Source organism: Mesoplodon densirostris, chromosome 3 (assembly GCF_025265405.1).
Source record: "Mesoplodon densirostris isolate mMesDen1 chromosome 3, mMesDen1 primary haplotype, whole genome shotgun sequence".
Taxonomy (NCBI): Eukaryota; Metazoa; Chordata; class Mammalia; order Artiodactyla; family Ziphiidae; genus Mesoplodon; species Mesoplodon densirostris.
This window is the reverse complement of record NC_082663.1, coordinates 142,654,242-142,681,002: the sequence shown is the minus strand read 5'-3', so window position 1 is coordinate 142,681,002 and position 26,761 is coordinate 142,654,242. Positions and strand designations below refer to the sequence as shown.

At 39.7% G+C, this 26,761-nt stretch overlaps 3 protein-coding genes across 3 annotated transcripts; 1 reads left to right on the top strand and 2 right to left on the bottom strand.

The window, feature by feature from the left end:
- The first annotated feature begins 843 nt into the window (after positions 1-843).
- Positions 844-1,782, top strand: LOC132485647 (olfactory receptor 7G2-like). Its single transcript, XM_060092199.1, has one exon. It carries the CDS (start codon positions 844-846, stop codon positions 1,780-1,782), a length of 939 nt encoding a protein of 312 aa, XP_059948182.1.
- A 10,995-nt stretch (positions 1,783-12,777) lies between these two features.
- Positions 12,778-13,734, bottom strand: LOC132485646 (olfactory receptor 7G1-like). Its single transcript, XM_060092198.1, has one exon. It carries the CDS (start codon positions 13,729-13,731, stop codon positions 12,778-12,780), a length of 954 nt encoding a protein of 317 aa, XP_059948181.1. The 5' UTR covers positions 13,732-13,734.
- Positions 13,735-20,773: 7,039 nt separating this feature from the next.
- LOC132486920 (zinc finger protein ZFP2-like) lies at positions 20,774-26,523 on the bottom strand. Its single transcript, XM_060094463.1, has 7 exons — positions 26,514-26,523; positions 26,172-26,242; positions 25,412-25,538; positions 22,954-23,049; positions 22,684-22,763; positions 21,215-22,216; positions 20,774-21,127 (listed from the first exon to the last, which is right to left on the bottom strand). The coding sequence occupies exons 1-7, from the start codon at positions 26,521-26,523 to the stop codon at positions 20,774-20,776; spliced, it is 1,740 nt and encodes a 579-aa protein (XP_059950446.1).
- Positions 26,524-26,761: the final 238 nt, after the last annotated feature.

The window sequence follows — 26,761 nt, the reverse complement described above, 5'->3', positions numbered from 1 at the left end:
TGGACATACACTGTAGGGAAGAGAAAAGGTTTAGAGCATGGTCCTAGATTAAAATATTAAAATTTTAAAGGAAAATTGTAAAATCTGAGTGTTGGTTTAGGAATGCTAATTCTGTACTATCCAGCGACATTGACAATGATTGGTTAAGAGAGTCAACTCAGCAGTCAGATAATCTTAGCTCAGACTTAGTCTTTTCCACACACTGTGTCTTTCATGTCCATGATGTACCCTCACTTTACCTAAGTGTCCACATGGATGAATGGAGTGATAGTACGATCTAACTCATCTGTAATTTGACAAGCCCTTCAGATGACTCTGCAGCAGGTCAAAGTTTAGGCATCGTGCATTACAAAAGAGAGAATAACTTCATTCTCATTTTTCTTTTGCTTGAGGCAAGAAATATTTCTGAAGGAAACGCTGTGTCTTATTCTTTGTTTCAGTCTTAACACTTGGCACAGGTGTGATACAGAGTTGGTGACCAATCAAAATAATGGCCAATAAAGAGAGTAGAGGGAAGTAGAGGGAAGAGGAAGTATGAGAGATGTTGATGGAGAGAAAAATTAGCAAAGGGACAGACTTGCATCGTCTTTTGGGTTCACAATATACACAGAGTTTTATTTTTTATTTAAGCACAGTTTCAAAGTGCTAGCATATATGACATTCATCTGGAGTTAAAACTTAGATTGCTAGCCCTTACCTCCAGAGTTTATCAGCAGTAAATCTGGAGTGGTACCAAGGATTTGCATTTCTAACAAGTTCTCAGTTGATGCTGGTGCTGCTCATCTGGGGAACATTCTTTTCCTTTTCTTTTCACTCCATTTCCCCATCAGATTCATCGACAACATGGAACTCAGAAATGAAACAGATGTTTCAGAATGCCTTCTCCTGGGATTGACAGATGATCTAGAACTGCAGTCCTTCTTATTCTGCCTGTTCCTAGTAATGTACCTGATCACTGTCCTAGGAAACCTGCTCATCATCCTGGCTGTTAGCTGTGACTCCCACCTCCATACCCCAATGTATCTCTTCCTCTCAAACCTTTCCTTTACTGACATCTGTATAAGCACAACTGCGATTCCAAAGATGCTGGTAAACATCCAGGCAGAGATACAGCACATCACTTACATAGGCTGCCTGACCCAGCTTGGCTTTGTCCTGGTTTTTGTTGGTTTAGAAAATTTTCTCCTTGCAGCAATGGCCTATGATCGCTATGTGGCCATTTGTCACCCCCTGAGGTACACGGTTATCATCATCCCCCGATTCTGTGTTCTGCTGATTCTACTCTCACTTTTCATCAGCACAGTGCTTGGCCTGCTCCTCAGTCTGATGGTATTGCAGCTGTCCTTCTGCAAGGACCTGGAAATCCCTCACTTCTTCTGTGAACTTACTCAAGTCATCAAGCTGGCCTGTTCTGATACCCTCATGAATAACATCTTGATATATTCTGTGGCTAGCCTGTTTTGTGGCATTCCCCTCTCTGGGATCATTTTCTCTTATACTCAAATTGTCCCCTTTGTTTTGAGAATGCCATCAGCAGGGACAAAGCTTAAAGCTTTTTCCACCTGTGGGTCTCACCTTACAGTTGTGTCCTTATTCTATGGGACACTTTTTGGAGTTTACATTAGTTCTGTGGTTACTGACTCATCCAGGAAGACTGCAGTGGCTTCAGTTATGTACATTGTACTTCCTCAAATGATGAACCCTTTTATCTACAGCCTGAGAAACAAGGACATGAAGAGAGCCTTGAGGAAACTTATTAGTAGGATACCTTCTTTCCTGTGATCATGCCCTCTACTTTGGACTTGAGTTTCTAGAACGAGGCAAGGGATTAGGAATCTTGGGTGAGCCATAATGTCTGATACTTTCATTAACAAATTCTTCTAAAACAGCCAACAGCAGAATTTCCAAGTTAACTTTAACTTGGGGTTGACACCACATTTTGCTTTGTTCAGCCATATGCTGCTGGACACATTATTTTCAGTTCTTCAATTCAATTTCTTTGCTCAGTTTCTATAGAAGTAGAGCCTGAAGCAAGGGTTCTAGTTTTTATGAATTTTTTGCATCACTCTCAGAATAAGCAATATTGCCAAAATTATTAGGAAAGGAAGTACTGTAGCAAGTCTGTGGTCATATCTACAGACTAGCTTCCACCTGATGTATGGTGGGGCCATATGATTTGCACCCCAGAGTTAGGTCTATAGTGGAGTAAGAGATCTTACCTTTCACACACCTACTAATTAATGAATTAGATTGAGGAACATAAGTATCTACTATAGTCAGTTTCATTATCTATGAAATGTGTCAGTGGTTTGAAACATGAGATATTTGAATTCCATTAGTGAGGAAGCCTTCAGTTCTAATAAGAAAAAGAATCTCTAATATGTCCAAACAACAAAGAGAGTTATCTTTCATAAAAAGGTCTTCATAGGTAAGAAATGTATGTAAGCCGGGGAGTAGGAATTCATTCAGTCCTGCATGTGTTGTTTTGTCCTGGGACTGGTTTTCCTCAGGGTCATCAGTGGTGTTGCCAGATGAAGATGTCATGTATGGACATGATTTCCAGAGACAGAACCCTGGTTGTCCTTCTTTGAGTCAGGTAATTATAGAATATTCCATGGAGTCAACTAGAATATATTTCTGTAATTAGTTGTATAGTGGCCCTAAAAACAATTTGTCCACATCCTATTTCTTATAACCTATTAATATTATATGATAAAAATGTGGATGTTGTAATCAACTATAATGGAATAGAATCGGAAAAACAGTGAGTGTTACTTATTTAGAATTAGAGTCTTTGTAGAAGATGAGCTAATCCCAGATTGTCTGAACATGTCCTAATATAATCTATGTATCCTAATAAGCTAGACAGAAATGGAAATGACACAAAGAAAAGGAGAAGGTAATGCAACCATGGTGATTGAAATTGGATTTATGCAGCCAGCAGTTGATTTCCAGCATTTGATCATTGTTTTCAGCTTTATTGAGATATCATTGACATATGAACTATAAGATTATGCTGTACAGTTTGTTGATTAGATACATTAACATATTCAAAATGATTACCACCATAAAATTAGCTTAAAACCTCTGTTCTGTCACATGATTAGGACTTCTTTTAGTGGTGAGACTAGTTAAAATCTATTCTCTTGGCAATATTCAAGTATACAGTATACCATTTTTAGCTATATTATCATCATGCTGTACAAATTAGATTCTTGAACTTAATCTTTTTTTTTTTTTTGTGGTACGCGGGCCTCTCACTGTTGTGGCCTCCCCCGTTGCGGAGCACAGGCTCCGGAAGCGCAGGCTCAGCGGCCATGGCTCACGGGCCCAGCCGCTCCGCGGCATGTGGGATCTTCCCAGACTGGGGCACGAACCCGTGTCCCCTGCATCGGCAGGCGGACTCTCAACCACTGCGCCACCAGGGAAGCCCTTGAACTTAATCTTATAACTGGAAGTTTTTACCCTTGACCAGCATCTCCCATTTCCTCCAGCTCTGTGGTAACCACCATACTACTTTCTGTTTCTATGATTTTTGACTTTTTAGTGTGATGGAGTTACTTTTGTTATTTGTGTTTTTGGTGTCATATCCAAAAATATCATTGCCAAGGCCAATATCCAAGTGTTTTTCTCAACATTTTCTTCTAAAAGTTTTATGGATTCAGACCTTATGTTTACATCTTTAATCGATTTTGAGATAGTTTTTGAGAGTGGTGTAGGATTGGGGTCAAGATTCATTTTGCTGTAATCTAAAAAATACAACAAACTAGTGAATATTACAAAAAAGAAGCCGACTCACAGATATAGAGAACAAACTAGTGGTTACCAGTGGGGAGAGGGAAAGGGGAAGGGGTAGTATTGGGATAGGGGAGGAAGAAGTACAAACTATTAAGTATAAAATAAGCTACAAAGATATATTGTGCAACAGGGGGAATATAGACAGAAATGGTCAAATGATTTGAACAGAAATTTCTCCAAAGAAGTCATACAAATGGCCACAATGTATATAAAAAGATGCACGACATCACTAATCATAAGGAAATGCAATCAAAACCACAATGTGAAATCACCACACATGTTAAGATTGCTGTTTAAAACAAAACCAAAAAATAACAGTGTTAGCAAGGATGTGTAGAAAATGGAAGGCTGGTTTGCCGTTGGTGGGAATGTAAATTTGTAGAGCCATTGTGGAAAACATTATTGAGGTTCTGCAAAAAATTAAAAATAGAACTACTATATGATCCTGTAACACTGCTTCTGGTTATATATCCAAGTGAACTGAAATCAAGATCTCAAAGAGATACCTGTACTCCCATGTTTATTGCAGCATTATTCACAATAGCGAATAGTTATGGAACCAATCTAAATGTTCAACAATGGACAAATGGATACAGAAAATGTGGTGTATATGTACAATGGAGTATTGTTCAGCCTCAAAAATAGAACAAAATTTTGCCATTTACAACAACATGATGGATCTGTAGGACATTATGCTAAGTGAAATAAGCCCAGCAGAGAAAGATTAATACTGTCTGGTATCATTTATATGTGAAATCTAAGATTGTCAAACTCATAGAAGCATAGAATCAAATGGTGTTTTCCAGGGCTTGGGAAGAGGGGTGAATAGGAAGGTGATGATCAAAGGGTACAAAAGTTTCATTTATGTAAGATAAATAAGTTCTGGAAATCTAGTATACAGCATAATGCCAACAGCTAACAATACTGTATTGTACACTGAAATTTTACTAAAAGGTTAGATCTTATATTAAGTGTTCCTAATAATAATATATAATAATAAAATTATAAAGGGGAAACTTTGGGGAGTGATAGATATAGCTATGGTCTTTATGGTTGTGATGGTTTCATGGGTGTACACTTATCCCCAAACTTGTTGAGTTGTGTACATTTCTATGTACAGCTTTTTTGCATGTCAATCATACCTAAATAAAATGGTTTAATAAATAAATAAGTAAATAAACAAATAAATAAATCACAAATGCACTATAAAAATCAATCATGTAGGTTCAGATCCTCCCACTCTCATTTTCTTGTTGGGCCCCACTAAAGCCCGAGTCAGCCCACCCTGGGCTTCTCCTAAGGATATTCAGAAGATATGCAGTAGCATCAACTCCAGGACATTCCTATTTCCTGGGTTAAGATGAGATTCTTAAGAATGTTGATATTCGATCCTCCCAAACAGGGAAGACTTAATTGGCTCAGTTCTGGGTGCATTAATATATTGCTCATTATTCTTATGAACCAACGATTTAGAAAAGTTCTCTAATGATATTTTAAAGGTGAACAAGTTAAGACATTAAGACATCTAATGTTTAAAGATGATGTCCAAGATGTTTAAAGTATAAAAACTGCTTCACCAGTGAGAAAATTTGAGCCAAGCAAAGAGTCGTGAAACCAAGCAACTATATCAGAATTGATCACTTGGTATAAATTTGAATTCAGACACACATGAGTTTATTCCAGTTTCCAGCACATGTTTTGGAACAAGGAGAGTATTAAACTATGTGAGAGGGACTTCCCTGGTAGTCCAGTGGTAAAGAATCCACCTTCCAATGGAGGGGACCTGGGTTCGATCCCTGGTTGGGGAACTAAGATCGCACATGATGCAGGGCAACTATGCCCGTGCACTGCAACTGCTAAGGCTGGTGCACCTCAACAAGAGAGCCCGCATGCCACAAACTACAGAGCCCATGCGCTCTGGAGCCCACATTTCAGAACTAGAGAGAGAAAACCCGCACGCCACAACTAGAAAGAAGCCCTCACAATGCAACGAAGAGCCTGTGCACTGCAGTGAAAGATCCCACATGCCGCAATGAAGATCCTGCATGACACAACTAAGAACCAACACGGCCATAAATAAATAAATAAATAAATAAATAAATAAATAAACAAACTGTGCGAGGAGTTGTCATCTTTTGCATGATGGGAACCATCATGAAAGTTTTGCAAGGATGAGAAATAAATAGACAATATCACCAAGCACAATCCTTGATGTATGAGAACTTCTTGCTTATAGTGATTTGTTTATGGCATAAACATGACTGAACAAACTAACATGGTTTATTATAGGGAGGGTAGTGAGGGATGGAACAAGATGAAGGAAGAGGAGAGCGATAAGGAAAAATCCTAGGATGATAACTGCAAATTTCAGGGAAGAATTTATTTTCTGAAATGACCACAAAATCTTTTTTATGTATAGAAACAGAAAGAGGAGACAAATTTTAGTACATTTCATTCTGATTCATTAATCTCACTTCTTTATTCCCCTGTCTCACAACATCACAGTTTATTTATTCCATCTTGACAGAAGGGGCGTTTGCACTGTGACACACACACTGACATATGTACACATGCACACACACATACTCATATGTGTGTGTAAATACAGTTTGACACAATACCAAGTGTACCAACAAATTCAAGACTGTAGTTGCCTCTGGGAATGGAAGGACAGGAATGGCAGAAAATAAAAATGGAATATTGTCTCTATGTAAACTATCTTGTTACTTTAAGAAGAGAACTGTTATAACAAATGTCAAAATTGATTAATTCTGGACACAGATACATGAGTGCCTGTCCTGATATTCTCTGTTATTTTAAAATATTTGATAGGTTACTAAAGAGATGCCAATACTGTTTTTGTTTTTTTTTTTTTTATATCCCTATTTTTATTTTTATTATTTATTTATTTATTTATTTATTTTTTTGCGGTACGCGGGCCTCTCACTGTTGTGGCCTCTCCCGTTGCGGAGCACGGGCTCCGGACGCGCAGGCTCAGCGGCCATGGCTCACGGGCCCAGCCGCTCCGTGGCATGTGGATCTTCCCGGACCGGGGTATGAACCCGTGTCCCCTGCATCAGCAGGCGGACTCTCAACCACTGCGCCATCAGGGAAGCCCCGCCAATACTGTTGATGTAGCTTTATGTAATTCTCCATCTCCTGTGCCAGAGTTCTCAAAGAGAGGTGCCAGGGTCAAGACCAATGATCATCCCTACAAAGGGATATGAAGAACCAAACATGGAAGGATAAATGTAAGGTGATCATCCACCCCAACCCCCTGCCAAGAAATTAAGAAACATTTTAGAGAATTCTAGAATATTCCACAAAATTTTACAAAGGAAAGTTTCTCCTGAGGATGGAAGAGCCTCTAGAACTTTAGAGTCAGAGTAGGTTAGAAGATTAACTAGTGTTGCAAAGGTGAAAGGAAGTTTCCAGATGATGGACAGCTAGGCAGACACTTAATAGACTAATAAGATCAGGTCATCTTTGGCATGTTCCCACTCACAGGTCCAGAGACATACATGTCTCGCTATTTGAAAAACATAGACTAGGGAATTTCAGATTACCTGGGTGCCAACCTAAGAATGACATTCAGTTCTCCCTTTGCTATGAAGGAAATAAATAGAAGCCCCGTTCTCTGGGAGCACAGAAACATAGAGTGAAGAAGTCGTTCTCCCTTTGATATTAAAATTGTCAAATGGAAGCTCTCTTCTCAGGGAGCACAGAAACATAGAGTGAAGGACTGGGCTGTTGTATAAAAGTGATGGTCCCTGGGAATATGTTCAGGTGTTCTGCCTAGTGACCTAAGCAGGGCTACTGAGTAAGGTGGCTATAGGCAGAAAACTGGCAGTCTCTGTGGCCCTTGGGGGTTCAGTATCCAAAGTTTCTCATCAGTCAAATTCTTTTGCTATTAATCCCATCCCACATCAGTGAAAATCCTTAAGAAACAAGGCCCAGAGAAGAAAGAAATTAAAACCAACGAAGCCGCTCATCTTGGGAAGTCAAAAGTACACAATTCTCTTCCATCCCCCTATTTCTTTTCATATCCATTTCAAGAGCCTTTCACACATGGATATAGTTCTCTTCTATAATTGGATTCTATAATAGTTTTCTTTCCTAAAGCACATTCAAAGGCACTCTTTATAGCAACAATCTAAGGAAAACAGGACATTTAGTTTCAAAACTATAGTTTATTATATGTATATATATATATACATATTATATATATATATATATATACTGTATATATAATGATATATATCACCTAGAAAATGCAAGTGATAGTGTATCAAATATACTCTAAAAAACAAATTCTAAGGACTAATTCTATGTATGGCTCATTACATTCTGTTTTGACATTTTATATTAAGCAGATTCTAATATATTCCCTGTTATCAAAAGAAACTGTGCATAGAAGAATAGCCCCAGCAAAATGGAAAAAATGGCTGATTAGGCAACTCAAAACTCTTGTCTCTCAAAGAAACATTGAAAAATAACAGAAACTGTCAGAACTAACTTTGTCAGATCTCCTGAAAGCAGTCAAAATTTATAGCAACCAAGTGAGTGATGAATCAAGAAAATAGCAACTTCACAATGGTAGGAAAGTTCTGAGACATTTTAGTTGTCCTTTCCCCACCCTGCAGTATGGCAGTAGCCTTAGTCTTAAGATGGTCACTGCCTGGGGTCTCAGAATGAGACTCTGGTTCATGTATTCAGAGGAGGCAGAGTTGACATTTTCTCAAATAATTCTGTATGTCTGTTCTAACTTGTCTGGGAGCTACTTGAAGGACGGACACAAGGCATTCATCTCTGGTTAACTCAGAACTCAGGCTGGAAAAGCAGTGGATATGGTTTTGAAACACCACAAACCAAAGCTCACATATGCATCTGGTAAAAGATTAAAGTCACATAAAATAGACTAGCTTAGACCCCAAGCAAAACAGGGGAAATTTTTTTAAAGGAAATTAGGACATTTAAAAGCAGCCAAGGGCATCCCTGATGGTGCAGTGGTTAAGAATCCACCTGCCAATGCAGGGGACATGGGTTTGAGCCCTGCTCTGGGAAGGTTCCACATGCAGCAGAGCAACTAAGCCCTTGTGCCACAACTACTGAGCCTGCGCTCTACAGCCTGTGAGCCACAACTACTGAGCCCAAGTGCCACAACTACTGAAGCCCACGCACCTAGAGCCTGTGCTCCACAACAAGAGAAGCCACCCAATGAGAAGCCCACGCACCGCAATGAAGAGTAGCCCCCGCTCGCCGCAACTAGAGAAAAGCCTGCCCGCAGCAACAAAGACCCAAGACAGTCAAAAATAAAATAAATAAATAAATTTATATAAATAAATAAATGAAAGCAGCCAAGTTATGGGAGAATTCAGAAAGCTATTTACATGCCCACAGCAATACCTATACTCAGAGAAGTCCAGAGAAGATCCTAAACTTTCTCATTGATCTCTAGACTCAGTGCAAACCTGAATAAGTGTTAAAAGAGTACTGCAGCACAGATCCAATCTATAAAGACTGAAAGAGGTGTGTTATTTCTTTGTTTGTATCACTCCTGGCACTCAAGGAAATCTGTCAAACCATAAGCTTGACGAATGTAAGGAACATAGATTTCAATGACCACATACAATAAGAATTACAGTCTTTGCAAATGTATTTTGGGAAAGTCACTAAACACATAGACTACTACCACCTTCAACAATTATAAAGAAAAGCAAACTCTGGGGGAGATTATAATATCCAGATTATAATATTGAGTCTGAAGAGTGGAAAGAAAAAGGAATAAAGAAAAGTGAACAGACAACATTGCTAATTATTAGATGAATGCAAATCAAAACTACAATGAGGGCTTCCCTGGTGGCGCAGTGGTTGAGAGTCCACCTGCAGATGCAGGGGACACGGGTTAGTGCCCAGGTCCGGAAAGATCCCATATGCTGCGGAGCGGCTGGGCCCATGAGCCATGGCCACTGAGCCTGCGCGTCCGGAGCCTGTGCTCCACAATGGGAGAGGCCACAGCAGTGAGAGGCCCGCGTACCGAAAAAAAAAAAAAAAACAAACTACAATGAGGTACCACCTCACACCAGTCAGAATCGCCATGATTAAAAAGTCTACAAATAACTAATGCTGGAGAGGGTGTGCAGAAAAGGGAACCCTCCTACACCGTTGGCGGGAATGTAAGTTGGTGTAGCCACTATGGAAAACAGTATGGAGGTTCTTCAGAGAATTAAAAATAGAATTACCATAGGACCCAGCAATCCCACTACTGGGCATATACCCTGAGAAAAACATGGTTTGAAAGGATGCATGCACCCCTATGTTCATAGCAGTACTAGTCACAATAGCCAACACATGGAAACAACCTAAATGTCCATCGACAGATAAATGGATAAAGAAGATGTGGTACATATTATATATACAATGGAATACTACTCAGCCATAGAAAAGGATAAAATAATGCCACTTGCAGCAACATGAATGCAACTAGAGATTATCATACTAAGTGAAGTAAGTCAGAAAGAGAAAGACAAATACCATATGATATCACTTACATGTGGAATCTAAAGTATGACACAAATGAACCTATCTATGAAGCAGACTCACAGACATAGAGAACAGACTTGTGGTTGCCAAGGGTGGGGTGGGGGAGGGATGGACTGGGAGTTTGGGGTTAGTAGATGCAAACTATTACATATGGAATGGATGGACAACAAGGCCTTACTGTATAGCCCAGGGAACTATTGATATATTCGATGTCCTGGGATAAACCATAATGAAAAAGAATATAAAAAGAATGTATATATATGTATAACTGAGTCACTTTGCTGTACAGAAGAAACTAACACAACACTGTAAATCAACTATACTTCAATAAAGAAAAATATGAAGACAGAGACATTATTTCCTTGAAAAAAATATTCTTTTCTTACTCTTCTCTAGATGAGAATTTTGATGCTTCAAATATGCATATATATTCTAAGTTACCAGAGAGACTGTATAAATCAGAACGCTTATCTTTAAAAACAAAAAATAAAAGCAACCCTTAAAGGACACATCAACAAAAAAAAAAGAAAAAGAAAAGAAAATTGAGCAGACCCTTAAGGGATCAATGGGATATCATCAAGTAAAAAAAAAAAAAAAAAAAAAAAAAAAAAAAAAAAAAAAGCACTATATGAGTCCAAAAGGAAAAGAAAAAGAAAAGGGGATGGAAAAAATATTTGAAGAAATAATGGTCAAAAACATCCCAAATATGATGAAAGACTTGAAACTACAAATCTATGAAGCTCAAAGAACTCCAAGAATATCTATAATAAAAGATATTAACGCTAAGACATTAATATTATCATCAAACTGACAAAGCCAAAAGGAAAGAGAGAATCTTGAAAGGAGCTCATTACATATAAGAAGTGAAGAGAAAATTACTCATTACTTACAGGAGATCTTCAATAAGATTAACAACCAATTTCTCATCAGAACCATGGAGGCCAGAGAATTGTGGGATAACATATTTAAAGTGTTGAAGGAAAAAACTGTCCACCAATAATGTTATATCTCACAAAATTTTCCTTCCAAAAATGAGTGAGAAATAAAACACTCCCAGATGAACAAAGCCAAAAGAGTACATTACCACTATACCTGCTTTATAAAAATATCTAAAGGATTGCTTCAGGTTGAAATGAAAAGGCACTAGATAGTTCAATGTTATATGAAAAAAATAAAGATTTTTGGTAAAGTCAAGTGAAAGGGAAAAAAATTTTAATGTATTTTTGGTTTACAACACTTCTTACTTTAGGAAAAGTAGGAAATTATTCCTACTGGATTTAGAAAGAAAATGTAAAAAAATTTAAATCGATGTTATTGGCAATAATGTACAAACATTTAATTTGTGACACCAACATAAAGGAGAAAGGACAGAGCCATGTAAGAGAAGGGGTTTTGCATGCTATTGAGGTAAAAATGGTATGAATTCAAACTACATTGTTATAAATTTAGCATATTAAGTGCAATGTCTATAGTAACCACATAAAAATTATCTGGATATATTCCAAAAAGGCAATGAGAACAAAATCCAAAATGTTCACCATGAAAAATCAACTAGACAGAAAATAAAGCAGTAATGGACAAAATGAAGGACAAAAAATGTTAGACTTACAGAAAATAAATGTTAAGTGGGAGAATTATGTATCTCCTTGTCAGTAGATACTTTAAATAAGTGAAATAAATTGTCCAATCAAAAGTAATATCAGGGGACTTCCCTGGTGGCGCAGTGGTTGAGAGTCCACCTGCTGATGCAGGGCTCATGGGTTCGTGCCCTGGTCCGGGAGGATCCCACATGCTGCGGAGCGGCTAGGCCCGTGAGCCATGGCCGCTGAGCCTGCACGTCCGGAGCCTGTGCTCCACAACGGGAGAGGCCACAACAGTGAAAGGCCCACGTACCGCAAAAAAAAAAAAAAAAAAAAGTAATATCAGAAAAAAATAGACTTTAATTCAAAACTGTTAAAATAGACAAAAAAGGATAGATAGAAAATAGGTAGATAGATAAATAGAGATAGAGATAAAATGGTCAATAATCAAGATTATAGAACAATTATATATACATCAAATAACAGGACCTCAAAATATGTGAAGCAAACTTGACAGAAATCCATATTTCTACAATAATGCTTACAGATTTTAATGCAAATTTTTAGCAATGGATAGTAACTCTGGATAGACAAAAAAGACACAGAGGACCTAAAAAACAGTGTAAACTAACAAAATCTAAGAGACATATATAAACACTACACCTAACAAAAGCAGAAGAAACATTCTTCTCCAGAGCACACAGAACTCTCTAGATAGTTCACATGTTAGACCACAAAGCAAGTGTCAATAAATTTTAAGATATTGAAATCATACAGTGTTTTTTCTGACTACAATGGTATCAATCTAGAAATCAATAAGAGAATAACAACTAGAAAATACACAAATACGTGGAAATTAAATAACATACTCCTGAAAAGCCAGTGGTATCTTACTGATGAGTTTTCTCAAGGCACCTTTCACGTCCCTGTTCCTCAGACTATAGATGAAGGGGTTCATCATTTGAGGGACAACAGTGTAAATCACCGAAGCCACTGCAGTCTTTCTGGAAGAATTAGTAAGAGCAGAACTAATATATACCCCCAAGCCTGTCCCATAGAATAAGGACACAACTGAGAGGTGAGACCCACAGGTGGAAAAAGCTTTATACTTTCCACCCACTGATGGCATTCTCAAAACAGAGGACACTATTTGAGTATAAGAGAAAATTATTCCACACACAGGAATACCACCAAATATGCCAGCTGCCAAATATATCAAGATATTGTTGATGAGGATATCAGAACATGCAAGCTTGATAACCTGAACAACTTCACAGAAAAAGAGGGAGATTTCCAGGTTTGTGCAGAAGGTCAGCTGCAACACCATCAGACTGTGGAGCAGGGCATCCAAAATGCTAATAAATGAGGAAAGAAGAATCAAAAAGAGACAGAGACGGGAGTTCATGATAACCGTGTACCTCAGTGGATGACAAATGGCCACATAGCGGTCATAGGCCATTACTGCAAGGAGAAAACTTTCCAAACTAGCAAACACCAGGACAAAGTAGATCTGTATAAGGCAGCCTGTATAAGTGATGCTCTGATTCTGTGCTTGGATGTTCACCAGCATCTTTGGGATTGTGGTGGTGCTGAAACCAATGTCAGTCAAGGACAGGTTGTAGAGAAAGAAATACATGGGGGTGTGGAGGTGGGGGTCAGAGACGACGGCCAGGATGATGAGCAGGTTTCCCAGGATGGTAACGAGGTATATGGACAGGAACAGAATGAAGAGGAGGGGCTGCAGTTCTGGATCCTCTGTCACTTCCATAAGAAGGAATTCTGAAACTCCTGTTTTGTTTCTGGGTCCCATGTTGTTGACAAACCTGGTGGGAAAGATGGACTGACAACACAATCAAAGGTGGTTTTCTATACCAGCAGGAGGAGAATCACCAGAGGCATACACTATCTTGGGATGGATGGACACTAACAGAGAGGAATAAGAAATGTGTCTTCTGTATACATATTATTCTGTTACTTTTTTAAAAAAACTGAAGCTGATACAGCAGAAAGTCATCAATTGTTAATTCCCACAAGGGTTAAAGGGTAGTCATTTTTTATATTACACTATCTATACTATTTAGATTATTTAAAACATTTGATAATTTTATAAAGAGAAACAGACTAGGGAGGCAGCTGAATATACTGTCTGGATCCCCAGAGACCTCAGAGCCAGGCAACTGATATAATACATAAGTATAACAAGGACCAGGAATGGGAAGATAAGGTGAAATTTACCAAACTTCCTGCCCACCCCCGCCAACCACAGGGTTGCAAGTGAATATCAGTTAATTGTATAACAGTCATCCTTTTTTAAGAGAAGCAGATTTCAACTCAGGAGGAAATGGTCTTTGTTAGAGTAGAGAGTGAGTATGATATTAGTAAATGAGACATGTTTGAGTATTGGTGCAAACTACAAGGAAACATGAGAAGAAGATGACAGACAGCTAGGCAGGAGGCCCAGGGGTAGCTTAGTTCTAATCATCTGATGTATGTACTCTCCTCACAGCCTCCCCTGGATGAACCTATAGTGAGACAACTGTCCTCTTTTCCAAACATTCACTAATGGACATTAGGTTACCTGGCTGGCATCACAGTGGAATGGTGCTTGATATCTCTGCTGAATGTTCTATCCAAATCCATACTCAGGAAGGGCAGAGGAATTGAGTGAGCCACCAGGCTCCTGGGCAAGAGGGATCATCTATGGAAGGAGGCTCAGGTGTGCTACTTCTTTTCAGGGAAAGGACTGTTGAATAAGATGGTCATAGGCAGATCACACTCTCTGTACCCCTAGAGGTTCAATTTCCAAAGATCCTCATTAGCCAAGCAATTTTATTGTCACTGTGATCCCAGGGCTCAGCAAATCCTTAAAGACCAAGGATATAATATTATAATGCTACAGTATATTATACTATACTGTACTATACATGTAATCCTATAATATATTATAATACTCTATGTTTTATATATTATAACTAATTATACAATATATGCTATATATTATATAAATAACATTTTAAAATATAGCTAAGCTATTATAAAAAGCAAACATTCCAGGGTTTATCTCTCCAAGAGTCATTAAATGTTTCCTGAATCTTAATCTTCACTTTATTTTATACAATTGTTTATTTTATACAATTGATTGTAATATATTCTCTGTGACAATCCTGTCTCTGATCAATTCATATAGATCCCTTATTCCCTTTTTAGGTTTTCAAAACCATCTTTTCTGATTTTATCAAAATAGCTTCAATATATAGTTTTCTTCACTTTAGGGCACTATGAACTGAAGCATTAACATAAACATAAAACTTACTATTTTTTTCTACCAACATAGTGGAATACAAACCTGAAAATAATCATACAAGAAGAGAAGAAAGACAGCTTCATTTTGTCTGCATCATCCTATCCCTTAAGCTGGCATTGTCCACTACCAAGAGGGAATTTCCCAGCTAGAAAGAGTTCCTTTCACCAGGAAAGGAAGAGTGGGGTGAGTAACCAGCTTCTCCAGCATTTGGGGGCACTATACACTTCCATTTCACACCACCTCAGTCTGGCAAAGCCAAGACATATAGAGACAACTAGGAATGAGAAAGAAAAGCAGGGGATACTAATAGCAGCCATGTAGCAGAACCGACTGCAGATCACAGTGACCTGCTGTGTAGAAAAAAACAGCAGATTTTTTTCACAGAAGAAACTAATGGCCAGCACAGCTGCCGTGGGCTCCCTGCATATTTCACCGGCTTTCACCCCACAAGTATTAGCATTTGTTAATGCCAGCCGCCTGAGTCCCTCATCACTCCTTCCCCTACATCCTGAGACCATAAGCCACCATAGCAGCCAGCTCAGGCCTCTGAACTACTTGAGTGCAAGACACCCCTTGCTGCCCCCCAGCACCATGTGCTCACTTGAGGCTAACTTCTCCAGATGTGAACTTATAAGTCACTGGCCTGACACCTGTCACTGACCTCCACTGTTGTGTGCATGCCCAGGAGGAGATGGTGAGCAATGGGAGAGCTTACCAACAGACAGAGCTCCATGGCTGTTTGTGGGCACAGATCAGGCCATGTCTTCTGTCACTGGCCTGCACCACTGTATTTACGTGTAGCCAGCCCCTCCAATAAAGCACCTGAATACCACCAGACTGTCCAGCATTAGTGGGCCCCACTACCAAGATATAAAAATCAGAAATATATATAAACCGAACATCAGAACATCTAAATATATTAAGCAAATTCTAACAGACTGAAGGGAGAAATAGACAATACAATAATAGTAGGGAACTTCAATATCTCACTTTCAACAGTGAATAAATCATCCAGACAGAAATGCAATAAAAAATATTGGGTTTCAACTATATGTTAGATCAAAAGGACCTAACAGACATATATAGAACGTTCATCAAACAGCAGCAGAATACACAGTCTTCTCAAGTGCACATGGAACTTTCTCCAGGATAGATCACATGACAGGTCACAGAAGAGTCTTAGCAAATTTAAAAAGATTGAGACCATACCAAGTATCTTTTCCAGCCACAATGCTATGAAACTAGAAACCAATAACAAGAGGTTTCCACATATTTCCATAAATATGTGGAAATTAAGCAACACACCTGTGAACAATTAATGAGTCAAAGAAGAAATCAAACTGGAAACTTAAAAATACCTTGAGGGCTTCCCTGGTGGCACAGTGGTTAAGAATACAATGTTCTATGTCAATTATATCTCAATTTTTAAAAAAGAAAGAAAATGCCAAGAGTAAGCTACAGGGACTTCCCTGGTGGTGCAGTGGTTAAGAATCCGCCTGCCAATGCAGGGGACAGGGGTTCGAGCCCTGGTCCGGGAAGATCCCACATGCCGCGGGAGCAACTAAGCCCGTGCACAACTAGTGAGCCCGCACGCTGCAGCTACTGAAGCCCACGTGCCTAGAGGCCGTGCTCCGCAGCAAGAGAAGCCACCACAATGAGAAGCCTGAGCACTGCAACAAAGAGTAGCCCCCGCATGCCGCAACTAGAGAAAGCCCAGGCGCAGCAAAAAAAGACCAAACGCAGCCAAAATAAAAAGAAATACTTGACCTATACCTACATTTCATACAACTTACAGTTGAAAAGGGAGGTTCACATGCCCATGTGCTCCAGCACACATGTAAGTTTTCCTGTGACTGCACTGAGACCCTGCTTACTCTGTAAGCGCATGGCTCTGGACTTCTGTCCTGGTGGTTTTCTTCTGAGCACCTAGCAGGCTCTGTAATGATGTCTGCCTTCGTCACAATTTTTTAAAGGTGGCTGAAGCTAATATGGCAAAAGCTTGGCATTAATTCTGGAAGGTGGTTGCACGGCTGTTTATTTTACTGCTCACTGTGCAGTTCTCATGGTTTAAAATATTTTGTAATGTCTTGTTTGGGGGTTTTCAAAGAAAGACTGAACAGTAGACTCAACATCCTCTCCCAGAGTCCTCAGAAGTAAGAAATAAGGACAAGACTTTATTGAGTTCTCTAAGGATGAAATCTGGAATGAGGACTGGGAAAATTGAGAAGCCAAACTCACGTCACTCCAGCCCCACTCACTACCAAATGAATGAGGGAAACCAGAGAATTGTAAAAACATCTGCCAAATTTCTGAAGGGGCTAATTCATACTCAGCTGGGGAAGGAGTCCCTTGGATTAGGAAGACAGAATAGGAGCCAGAAATGATGAAAGCTGATTGCAAATAGGATGAATGTGGAAAAGTAAATATATCAAGAACCTCAAAAACTTGTCATCTCACTTGTAATTCCACTGAACTTTATCTTACCTCTTGGATGTCCTCCAGATAGGCTGGTTAAAAAAATAAACTGTTCGGGCTTCCCTGGTGGCACAGTGGTTGAGAGTCCGCCTGCCGATGCAGGGGACAGAGGTTCGTGCCCTGGTCCAGGAAGATCCCACATGCTGCGGAGCAGCTGGGCCCGTGAGCCATGGCCGCTGAGCCTGCGCGTCTGGAGCCTGTGCTCTGCAACGGGAGAGGCCACAACGGTGAAGAGGCCCGCGTACCACAAATAAAATAAAATAAAGATGTCTTGAATTGCAATTTATTTAAAAAAAATAAAAATCAAAATAAACTGTTCAATTTCTCCCTGCATTTACTGGGCACTTCAGATTACCTTGGAGCCATCAATATACTCATTCACCTTTCCTCTGGATATTGAAGGACGGGGATGGAAAATCTGTCCCCAGGAAGGGCAGATGGACCAAGTAAGGCAACTGGATGCTGGGCAAGAGGGATCGTCTCAGGAGACTCCAGTATGCTCTTTCCTGACCTGAGTAGGGCTGTTGAGTAGAGTGGTCACAGATAGACTATACGCAGTCTCTATGGCCCTGGGGGCTCAGTTTCCAAAGCTCCTCATTAGCCAAATGTGTACTGTCATTACTTCCCCCAGGCAGCTCATATCTTTAAGGAGCACAGATGCCAGAAGGGCGAGCTCCTGCATGGCTGACTTCCTGACCCTGAGAGGACAGACAGGTTATGTGTCATTTTCTTCCCACGTTTCCTCTCACATCCAGGGTATTGCATTCTTGGATTCTCGGGTCTAACCTTAAGGGACCTGATGGCCTCCTCCTAAGACCAACTCCCAGCCTTCTCTGAGCCAGAGATTATCACTAAAGGACTAGGGAAGAGTGGTTTAAGTCCCCATAGGGACAGAGACTCACGGATGCAGGGAATGTATCATGGGATCATTGTCACACAGTCACTTAAGAAAATTTTCTCCTTTCTTAATTAAAGTACCTACATGAATGAAGTTAGTACTATTGTAGGAAAGAGGTAGCAAGGAAACCAATTTACTAGTTACTTGGGCAGGCTTTTCGAGGTTGCCTGAAAAATAGACATAAACCAACAATCTTAAAGAAAGCACAAAAAAGCACTAATCATAAAGGAAGTGACTGATAAACTGATTGCATTAATACCGAGAAACCCTGAGGGATATACAGCAACTCACTATTACTGCAACTTTTCTCTAAGTGTAAAAGTAGTTCAATATAAAATTTTAAAAATCAAAATATGGCACTCCATACTCATCAAAATGGCCAAACTGAAAAGACAATGTGAAATATTGGCAAGACTGGGAATGTAAATTGGTGCAACTACTTTGGAAAATTGTTTGGTAGTTTTGAATAAATATGACCATAGATATTGCACTCCTAAATACATACCCAACAAAATCATGTACAACTGTGAATTAAAAAACATGTACAATAATGTTTGTGGCAGAGCCATTTGTAAAATATCCCAGCTATAAACAGATAAAATGTTCAAAACAGTTGAATGATAAAGTGTGCATATTCATTCTATAGAAAACTATGCAACAATGAAAATAAACTCCTGCTAAATGCAACAGCAAAAATCAATCTCGAAAATGTAATGTTGAGCAGAAGGCAGGCACAAATTATAACATACGGTATCAGGCACAGAGTGCACATAACCTTAAATACAATAAAAATCATTGAATTTTACACTTCGAATGGGTGAACTTTTGTGGTATGTGAACTATGTCTCAATAAAGTTGTTTTTAAAATACATGACTCCAGGGAATTCCCTGGTAGTCCAGTGGTTAGGACTCAGCGCTCACTGCCAGGGCCCAGGTTCGATTCCTGATCAGGGAACTAAGATTCCACAAGCCTTGCAGCATGGCCAAAAAAAAAAAAAAGACACAAATGAACTTATTTAGGTAACATAAACGGACTCACAGACATAGAAAACAAACTCATGGTTACCAAAGGGAAAAGGGGTGAGGAAGGGATAAATTAGGAGTTTGGGATTAGCAGATACAAACTACTATATATAAAATAGATAAACAACAAAGTCCTACGTCCTACTGTATAGCACAGGGAACTATATTCAATATCCTATAATAAACCATAATGGAAAAGAATATGAAAAAGGATATGTATATATATATCTATAACTGAATCACTTTACTGTACACCAGAAACGAACACAACATTGTAAATCAACTATAGTTTGACTTAAAAAATTAAAAAGACATGATTCCGTAGAGTATCTACATTCTGGTGGTAGGAATCAGAGTGATTAGTAATGGAAAGAGCATTAAAGAATGATTCTCAGGTGCCTATAATATTCTATATCTTAACCAGAGTGTACAGTAGTTAATACAGAAGTGTTCTACCTTGTAAAAATTCATGCAATTGTACATTCTTGTACGTGTTAAATGTAAACAAAATGCGTTGGAAAAAGTTCAGAATTCCACGAAGAATTTCACCATCTGCAATCTTCATGGGAAGGTTCATTATAGACCTTGTGCAGGCAATGGCAGGTTAGGACACATGAAATATACAGGTACACAGATGATTTGTGAGCACAACTTAGGAGCTTTATTCAAAAGGTAAACATCTATTAAACATACATCCCTGTACCAAATAATTTTTCACTTTTGTTACCATATATAAAACTTTTTTAAAAACTGACCATCTGTGGACTCTATTGATTAGTGACTAGTCAATTAGGAGTGAAAAAAGAAAAACGGAAAACCTCCCTACCACCACCACACACACAAAACAAAGGAACAAACACATGGAAAACATGGTGGCTTAAAACATTAGGTGTTTATTTTTCTCAAGTAACAAGTCTTGAAGATATTAAAACATTTTCCCTTCAGCATTACCACATATCTTCTAAGGGATAATGAATGAATAAAGGATTTCTCACAGTCATTGCATAACTTAGGTTTCTTCCATATATGCATTACTTAGAGGCTTTCTCACATTCTTCACAACAAGTTCTTTTCACTTAGCATTTGGTTGTATGCCTTAAAGATTGAGAGTTCACTGAAAGCTACTTTACATGGATATCATTAAAAGGGGGTTTATTGAGCATGAGTTCTCTCATGACGCCGAAGGGGTAAGGATTTACTGAAACCTTGCCCACAGACATTGCATTTATAGGGTTTTTCTTCAGTATGTATTCTTCTGTGCACAATGAGATTACACTTTACACTAAAGGATTTTCCACATTGATTACACTCGTAGGGTTTCTCTCCAGTGTGAGTTCTCATGTGTACTGTAAGGGACACATGCCTGCTAAAAGCTTTTCCACACTCACTGCACTTAAAAGGTTTCTTGTCCCTGGTATGGATTTTCATGTGCCTCCTATGAGATAAGAGACCACGGAAGGTTTTCCCACATTCCTTACATTCATGTATCACTTTCATGTGAATTTTCTTGTGTAAAACAAGGAAAGATTTCACTCTGAAGTCTTTTCCACATTCATTACATGTAAAGGGTTTTTCTCCAGTGTGAATTCTCACATGTTCTTTAAGACATGAACGATCCCTGAAAGCTTTCCCACAGTCATTGCACTTACAGGGTTTCTCTCCAGTATGAATTTTCCTGTGCGTGGTAAGGTTGGAGCTCAGCCTAAAAGCTTTCCCACATTGATCACACTTGCAAGGTTTCTCTCCAGTATGTATCCGCAGGTGTATCTTAAGAGATGACTTACTACTCAGGGCTTTACCACAATGGCTACATTCAATGGATTTCTCTCCAGTGTGGATTCTCCTATGTCTTTTAAAATATGGGAGAATACTGAAGGTTTTCCCACAGTCATTGCACGTATAGGGTTTCTCTCCAGTATGTGTTATCTGGTGTATAGTAAGCCTATAGCTTCTACTGAAGGTTTTGGTGCATTGATCACATTTGTAGGGTTTTTCTCCTGAATGAGTCCCTGAATGTTGTCTGAGAAGTGAGCTATCTCGGAAGGTTTTTCCACAGTCATGGCACTCATAGGGCTTCTCCCCAGTATGAATTCTCTTGTGACGCGTAAGGTAAGAGCTTGAGCTGTAGGCTTTCCCACACTGATCACACTTAAACGGTTTTTCTCCAGTGTGGGTTCTCATGTGCAACTTAATGGATGAATGGCTCCGTAATACTTTACCACACTGATTACACTCAAAAGGTTTCTCCCTAGAGTGAGTTTTTTCATCCTTCTTAAGGTGTGAGATTGAATTTACGACTTTCCCCAAGTCACTGCATTCATGGGATGTCTCTTCTGTATGTTGTCTCTTGTGCCCAGCTATGTCAGAACTCCTGAGGAAGGCATTCTCGTCCTTGTTACATTCATAAGATCTTTCCCGAGGAGGAATTCCCTCAGGTGGCTTAAGATGTGAAGAATCTCTAAGGGCTTTTGCAGAGTCAAGGTATTGATGGGGTTTCTTGCTAGGGTAAATTTTATTCTGAGTAATGTTAGATTTCACACTCAAGGCTTCAACAATTTCACTGCATTGAATAGGATTGCCTCCAAGAGTTTGTTCCTATTGATTAAAATATGAGTTACAATCACAGGATTTATCATGTTCATGACTGAGAATCTCCCCCCGGCATAAATTCTGATACATCTAATGAGCACTTTATTAGCATGAGAGTTTCACATTTTCTTAGTGAATATGCAGTTTCTGACTGAGTTTATCAGCTTGAATAAGCTGATTGCTCTACCAGATGGCTTCACTGGAGTCTCCTCAACAGATTTAAGATAAAATTGCCTTAGAGTATCTTAAACATTTAACAACTAATTCCATTATGCAAATATTTACTTTGGGGATTCTCTGTAACCATTTTTGGAACTAAGTTATGAGTTTCTTTCCAATGAATACTTAGAAAATCTGCTTTCTATTGGGGAAATAAGTGTGATATCACTCATATTACCCTCTAGTCCTTTTCTATCTTATAGAATTCCGGACTACTAATGTGAGGACAAGAAATTATCCCATGTGACTCTTACCTTCTCGCCATTGAGCGTATATTTCTCCAAAATACCTTGTTTTTGCTGTTGTTGTTTGGTTTTAAAGAGAATCAGCTCATCTGAACAAAGTGGGAAAAAGTTTTGGAAAAGACATGGTGACAATATGCTGACAAAAAGCAGGTAATGCCCCAACCCAATCTGAAACAAATGGGAAACATAACCTCAAGTTCCTAGAGTATAAAATAGTGGGATGTTTAGCACAGGGAACAGATCTTGTAGGTAAGACATTCATATATGCCTGGTGCTCACCTGAACAGGTGTCTTGGTGAATTCTTCTCTCTACTATCTCCATTTCATCTCCTTGCTCCATCTGGGTGATGAGAGGAGGCTTGCTGAGTTCATGTCCTATTATGGGGAAAGATACATATGAGAGGATCATGCAGTATACAACAAAAACTACCATCAAACTGTGACAACAACTTGTTCTTTGAGGTTCTGAAGATAGGCAGTTGTGACTTTATAAGCAGCAAAATGACAAAATTCTAACAGAGAAAGCAAAAGTAGAGCATTTCAGAGATCAACTTTCCATAAATGGAAAATTGTCTTTCCAAGAGAAATTACTGAACCTTGGTAAGAGAACAGGATCTGTGACATTTTAATTTAAGAATATTCCCATCCCTTGGGAATTCCCTGGTGGTCCAGTGGTTAAGACTCTGTGCTCTCAGTGCCGAAGGCCTGGGTTTGATCCCTGGTCAGGGAACTAATATCTTATAAGCTGCATGGTGCAGTCAAAAAAAAGAAGAAAAAAAGGCCAAAACCAGTAGCGCTGCAGTCAACAGAGAGGTCTGACCTCTTTGGGAGCTCTGTTAAAAGAACCATCCCAGGGCCTCCCTGGTGGCGCAAGTGGTTGAGAGTCCGCCTGCCGATGCAGGGGATACGGGTTCGTGCCCCGGTCTGGGAGGATCCCATATGCCGCGGAGCGGCTGGGCCCGTGAGCCATGGCCGCTGAGCCTGCGCGTCCGGAGCCTGCGCGTCCGGAGCCTGTGCTCCGCAACGGGGGAGGCCACAACAGTGAGAGGCCCACATACCGCAAAAAAAAAAAAAAAAAGAACCATCCCAGCTTCCCTGGTGGCGCAGTGGTTGAGAATCTGCCTGCCAATGCAGGGGACACAGGCTCGAGCCCTGGTCTGGGAAGATCCCACATGCCGCAGAGAAACTAAGCCCGTGTGCCACAACTACTGAGCCTGAGCATCTGGAGCCTGTGCTCAGCAACAAGAGAGCCCGTGATAGTGAGAGGCCCGCGCACGGCGATGAAAAGTGGCCCCCGCTTGCCGCAACTAGAGAAAGCCCTCACACAGAAACGAAGACCCAATACAGCCAAAAATAAATATAAATAAATAAAAGAGTTGAACATTAAAAAAAAAAAAAAGAACCATCCCCAGAACACAGTCAATATTTTTTTTTTCTAAAATTGCAGCTCCCTAGAAAATCTCTACACTCTGGGAGGTGTGGCTATTTGTTTTTACTCAGAGCTCAGCTTAGCAGATAAAAAAAGCCCTTACCCCCAAGGCGTTAGCCAAACAATGGCAACCAGCTAGTAACATCCCCATATGCTTAAGGCTCTGATTTCACTTGGGGAAAACAGAAGGCTGGCTGGGAATTTGAAAGGAAAACAAGAACTAGACAAACCACAGGGAACTTTGAGAAACTCCCAACAAGTTCCTGGGGATCTAAAAGGCTGTGTGTGGGCTTCCCTGGTGGCGCAGTGGTTGAGAGTCCGCCTGCCGATGCAGGGGACATGGGTTTGTGCCCCGGTCCAGGAAGATCCCACATGCCGTGGAGCGGCTGGGCCTGTGAGCCATGGCCACTGAGCCTGCGCATCCAGAGCCTGTGCTCCGCAACAGGAGAGGCCACAACAGTGAGAGGCCCGCGTACGGCAAACCAAAAAAAAAAAAAAAAAAAAAAGAAGACAGGAAATAAATGTTGGTAAGAATGTGGAGAATTTGGAACCTGGATACATTGCTGAAGGGAATGTAAAATGATACAGCCAGTTTGGAAAACAGTTTGGCAGTTCCTCAGAATGTTAAGTATAAAGTTACCAAATGACCCAACAATTTCACTCTTAGGCATATACCCAAGATAAAGGGCAACATATGTCCACACAAAAACTTGTATGTGAATGTTTGTAGCAGCATTATTCGTAACAGCGAGTGTCAAAAAGCCAAATGTCCATCAACTGATGAATGGATAAACAAAATGTTGTATATCTATGCAAGAGAATATTATTCAGCAATGAATAGGTTATAAGTACTGACATATGCTACAATAAGGTTCAATGAACCTTGAAAACATTATGCTAAGTGAAAAAATAAGTCACAAAAGACCACATTTGGTATGATTCCATTAATATGAAATGCTGAATAGGGAAACCTGTAGAAAAGGAAAGTAGATTAGTTGTTGCCAGGGGCTGCAGGCAAGGAGGAATGAAACACCCTGTAGGCAGAGCAACAAAAATGTTATGGAATTAGACAGTGGTGACGGTTGCACAGCTATATGAATATACTAGAAAAAAAAATCATTGTTTTGTACACTTCAAATGAGTAAATTATGGTATGTGAATTATGTCTCAATATGGCAATTTTTCTTAAAAGTAAAAGCCTACAAAAAAAACTCCTATAGTCTGTATCACAAGTTGATTGGGTCTTACTCACCCAAGAACTCCATGCTCAAATTCAGTAAATAAATCAAGGGATTCTGTTAGTCTTACCCAGTGAAGCCAAGTTTCTATAGTTCTCTAGCATCACATCTCTGTGTAGTTTTCTCTGAGATGAATTCAGCAATGTCCACTCCTCCTGGGTGAAGTCTATGGCCACATCCTCAAAGGTTATTGAGTTCTAAAATAACAACACATTCTGTCTCAACCAGCCACCAACCCCACCAATATTCCTGGGGAGAGGATCATGCGCAATAGCACTGGAAATGAAAGACCTGTTTCACAGTAAATTCAAGATTCTGAGGGCTCTTCATTTAACCCAGGACTCAGTCCTCAGAATCCTTCCTTCTCTATTCATGCTCACTCCTTAAGGAATTTCAACCAGCCTCAAGAATTTAAGGCCTCTCTAACACATGATGAAATGTATCTCTCCACTCCTAGCCTGAAAGCTTTCATAATCGTACTCTCTTCTATCTGCAGGGTTAATCAGAGACCTGAACACATTGCAAGAATGAGAGAAATACTTCCTAAATGAAAAAATTACTTCCCACAGAGTGGCCATACATTTTTGAGGCTAAGACAGACTTATATCCTTCTTTTACTTTTTACTTCTTTTACTAACAGCACTAAGCAGGAGAGATGCCTGAAAAAAAACTGTAAGTAGTAAGGTAGTAGAAGAATTTTTTTTTGGAAGTCCCTTAACCACCATCAAAATGCAGGTTGGGTTATGAGGCTCCAGAGTACTGGAAGGAGATGCATTCACCCCAAGGGACAGGAATGTATTTTAGGAGAAAGAAAAAAAATTATGACTCACTTGTAACCCAGAGTGGAAGTTTTCCATCTCTGTGATCCTCTCATGGGCACACGAAGGGTCTAGGACAGGATCTAGGACAGGCAGAGATAGAGGAGAGGGTGACATGAGTTTCTAGGCACATACATAGTCTCAACTTTCCTAGCAAGGAAGTTGAAAGTCAGAAAGGTTGAGTTGTTACCTTCCCCAGCTTTATAAAATGGATGGGATAAGGAGGTGCCACCCCTAAATTTTCTTCCCTCTCCCCACCATGCACATATGCCCTTCCTCTAAAATCCCAAAGGGCATTGAATCCAACATGAGCAAATTCTGGGGCACCAAGTGTTCGTAGAGCTCCATACCCACCTCCTTTCATTTCGGCCCCTTCTTCCCAGTCCCCTGTGGCTACTCAACTCCCTTACTTTGTGCCCACTTAATCCTGGTAAAGTGAATCTACCCTAGGAACTCACCACATATAGTGGACAGATGTGGGGCTGCCATTTTGCAAGTCTGTAGGTAGTAAATATGATCAGACAGCAACCAGGAGAACAAGGATGCTCCTTTTATTGCTTCTATGATCCACTCCAGGCAGGGCTCTGAAATAAATATTAACA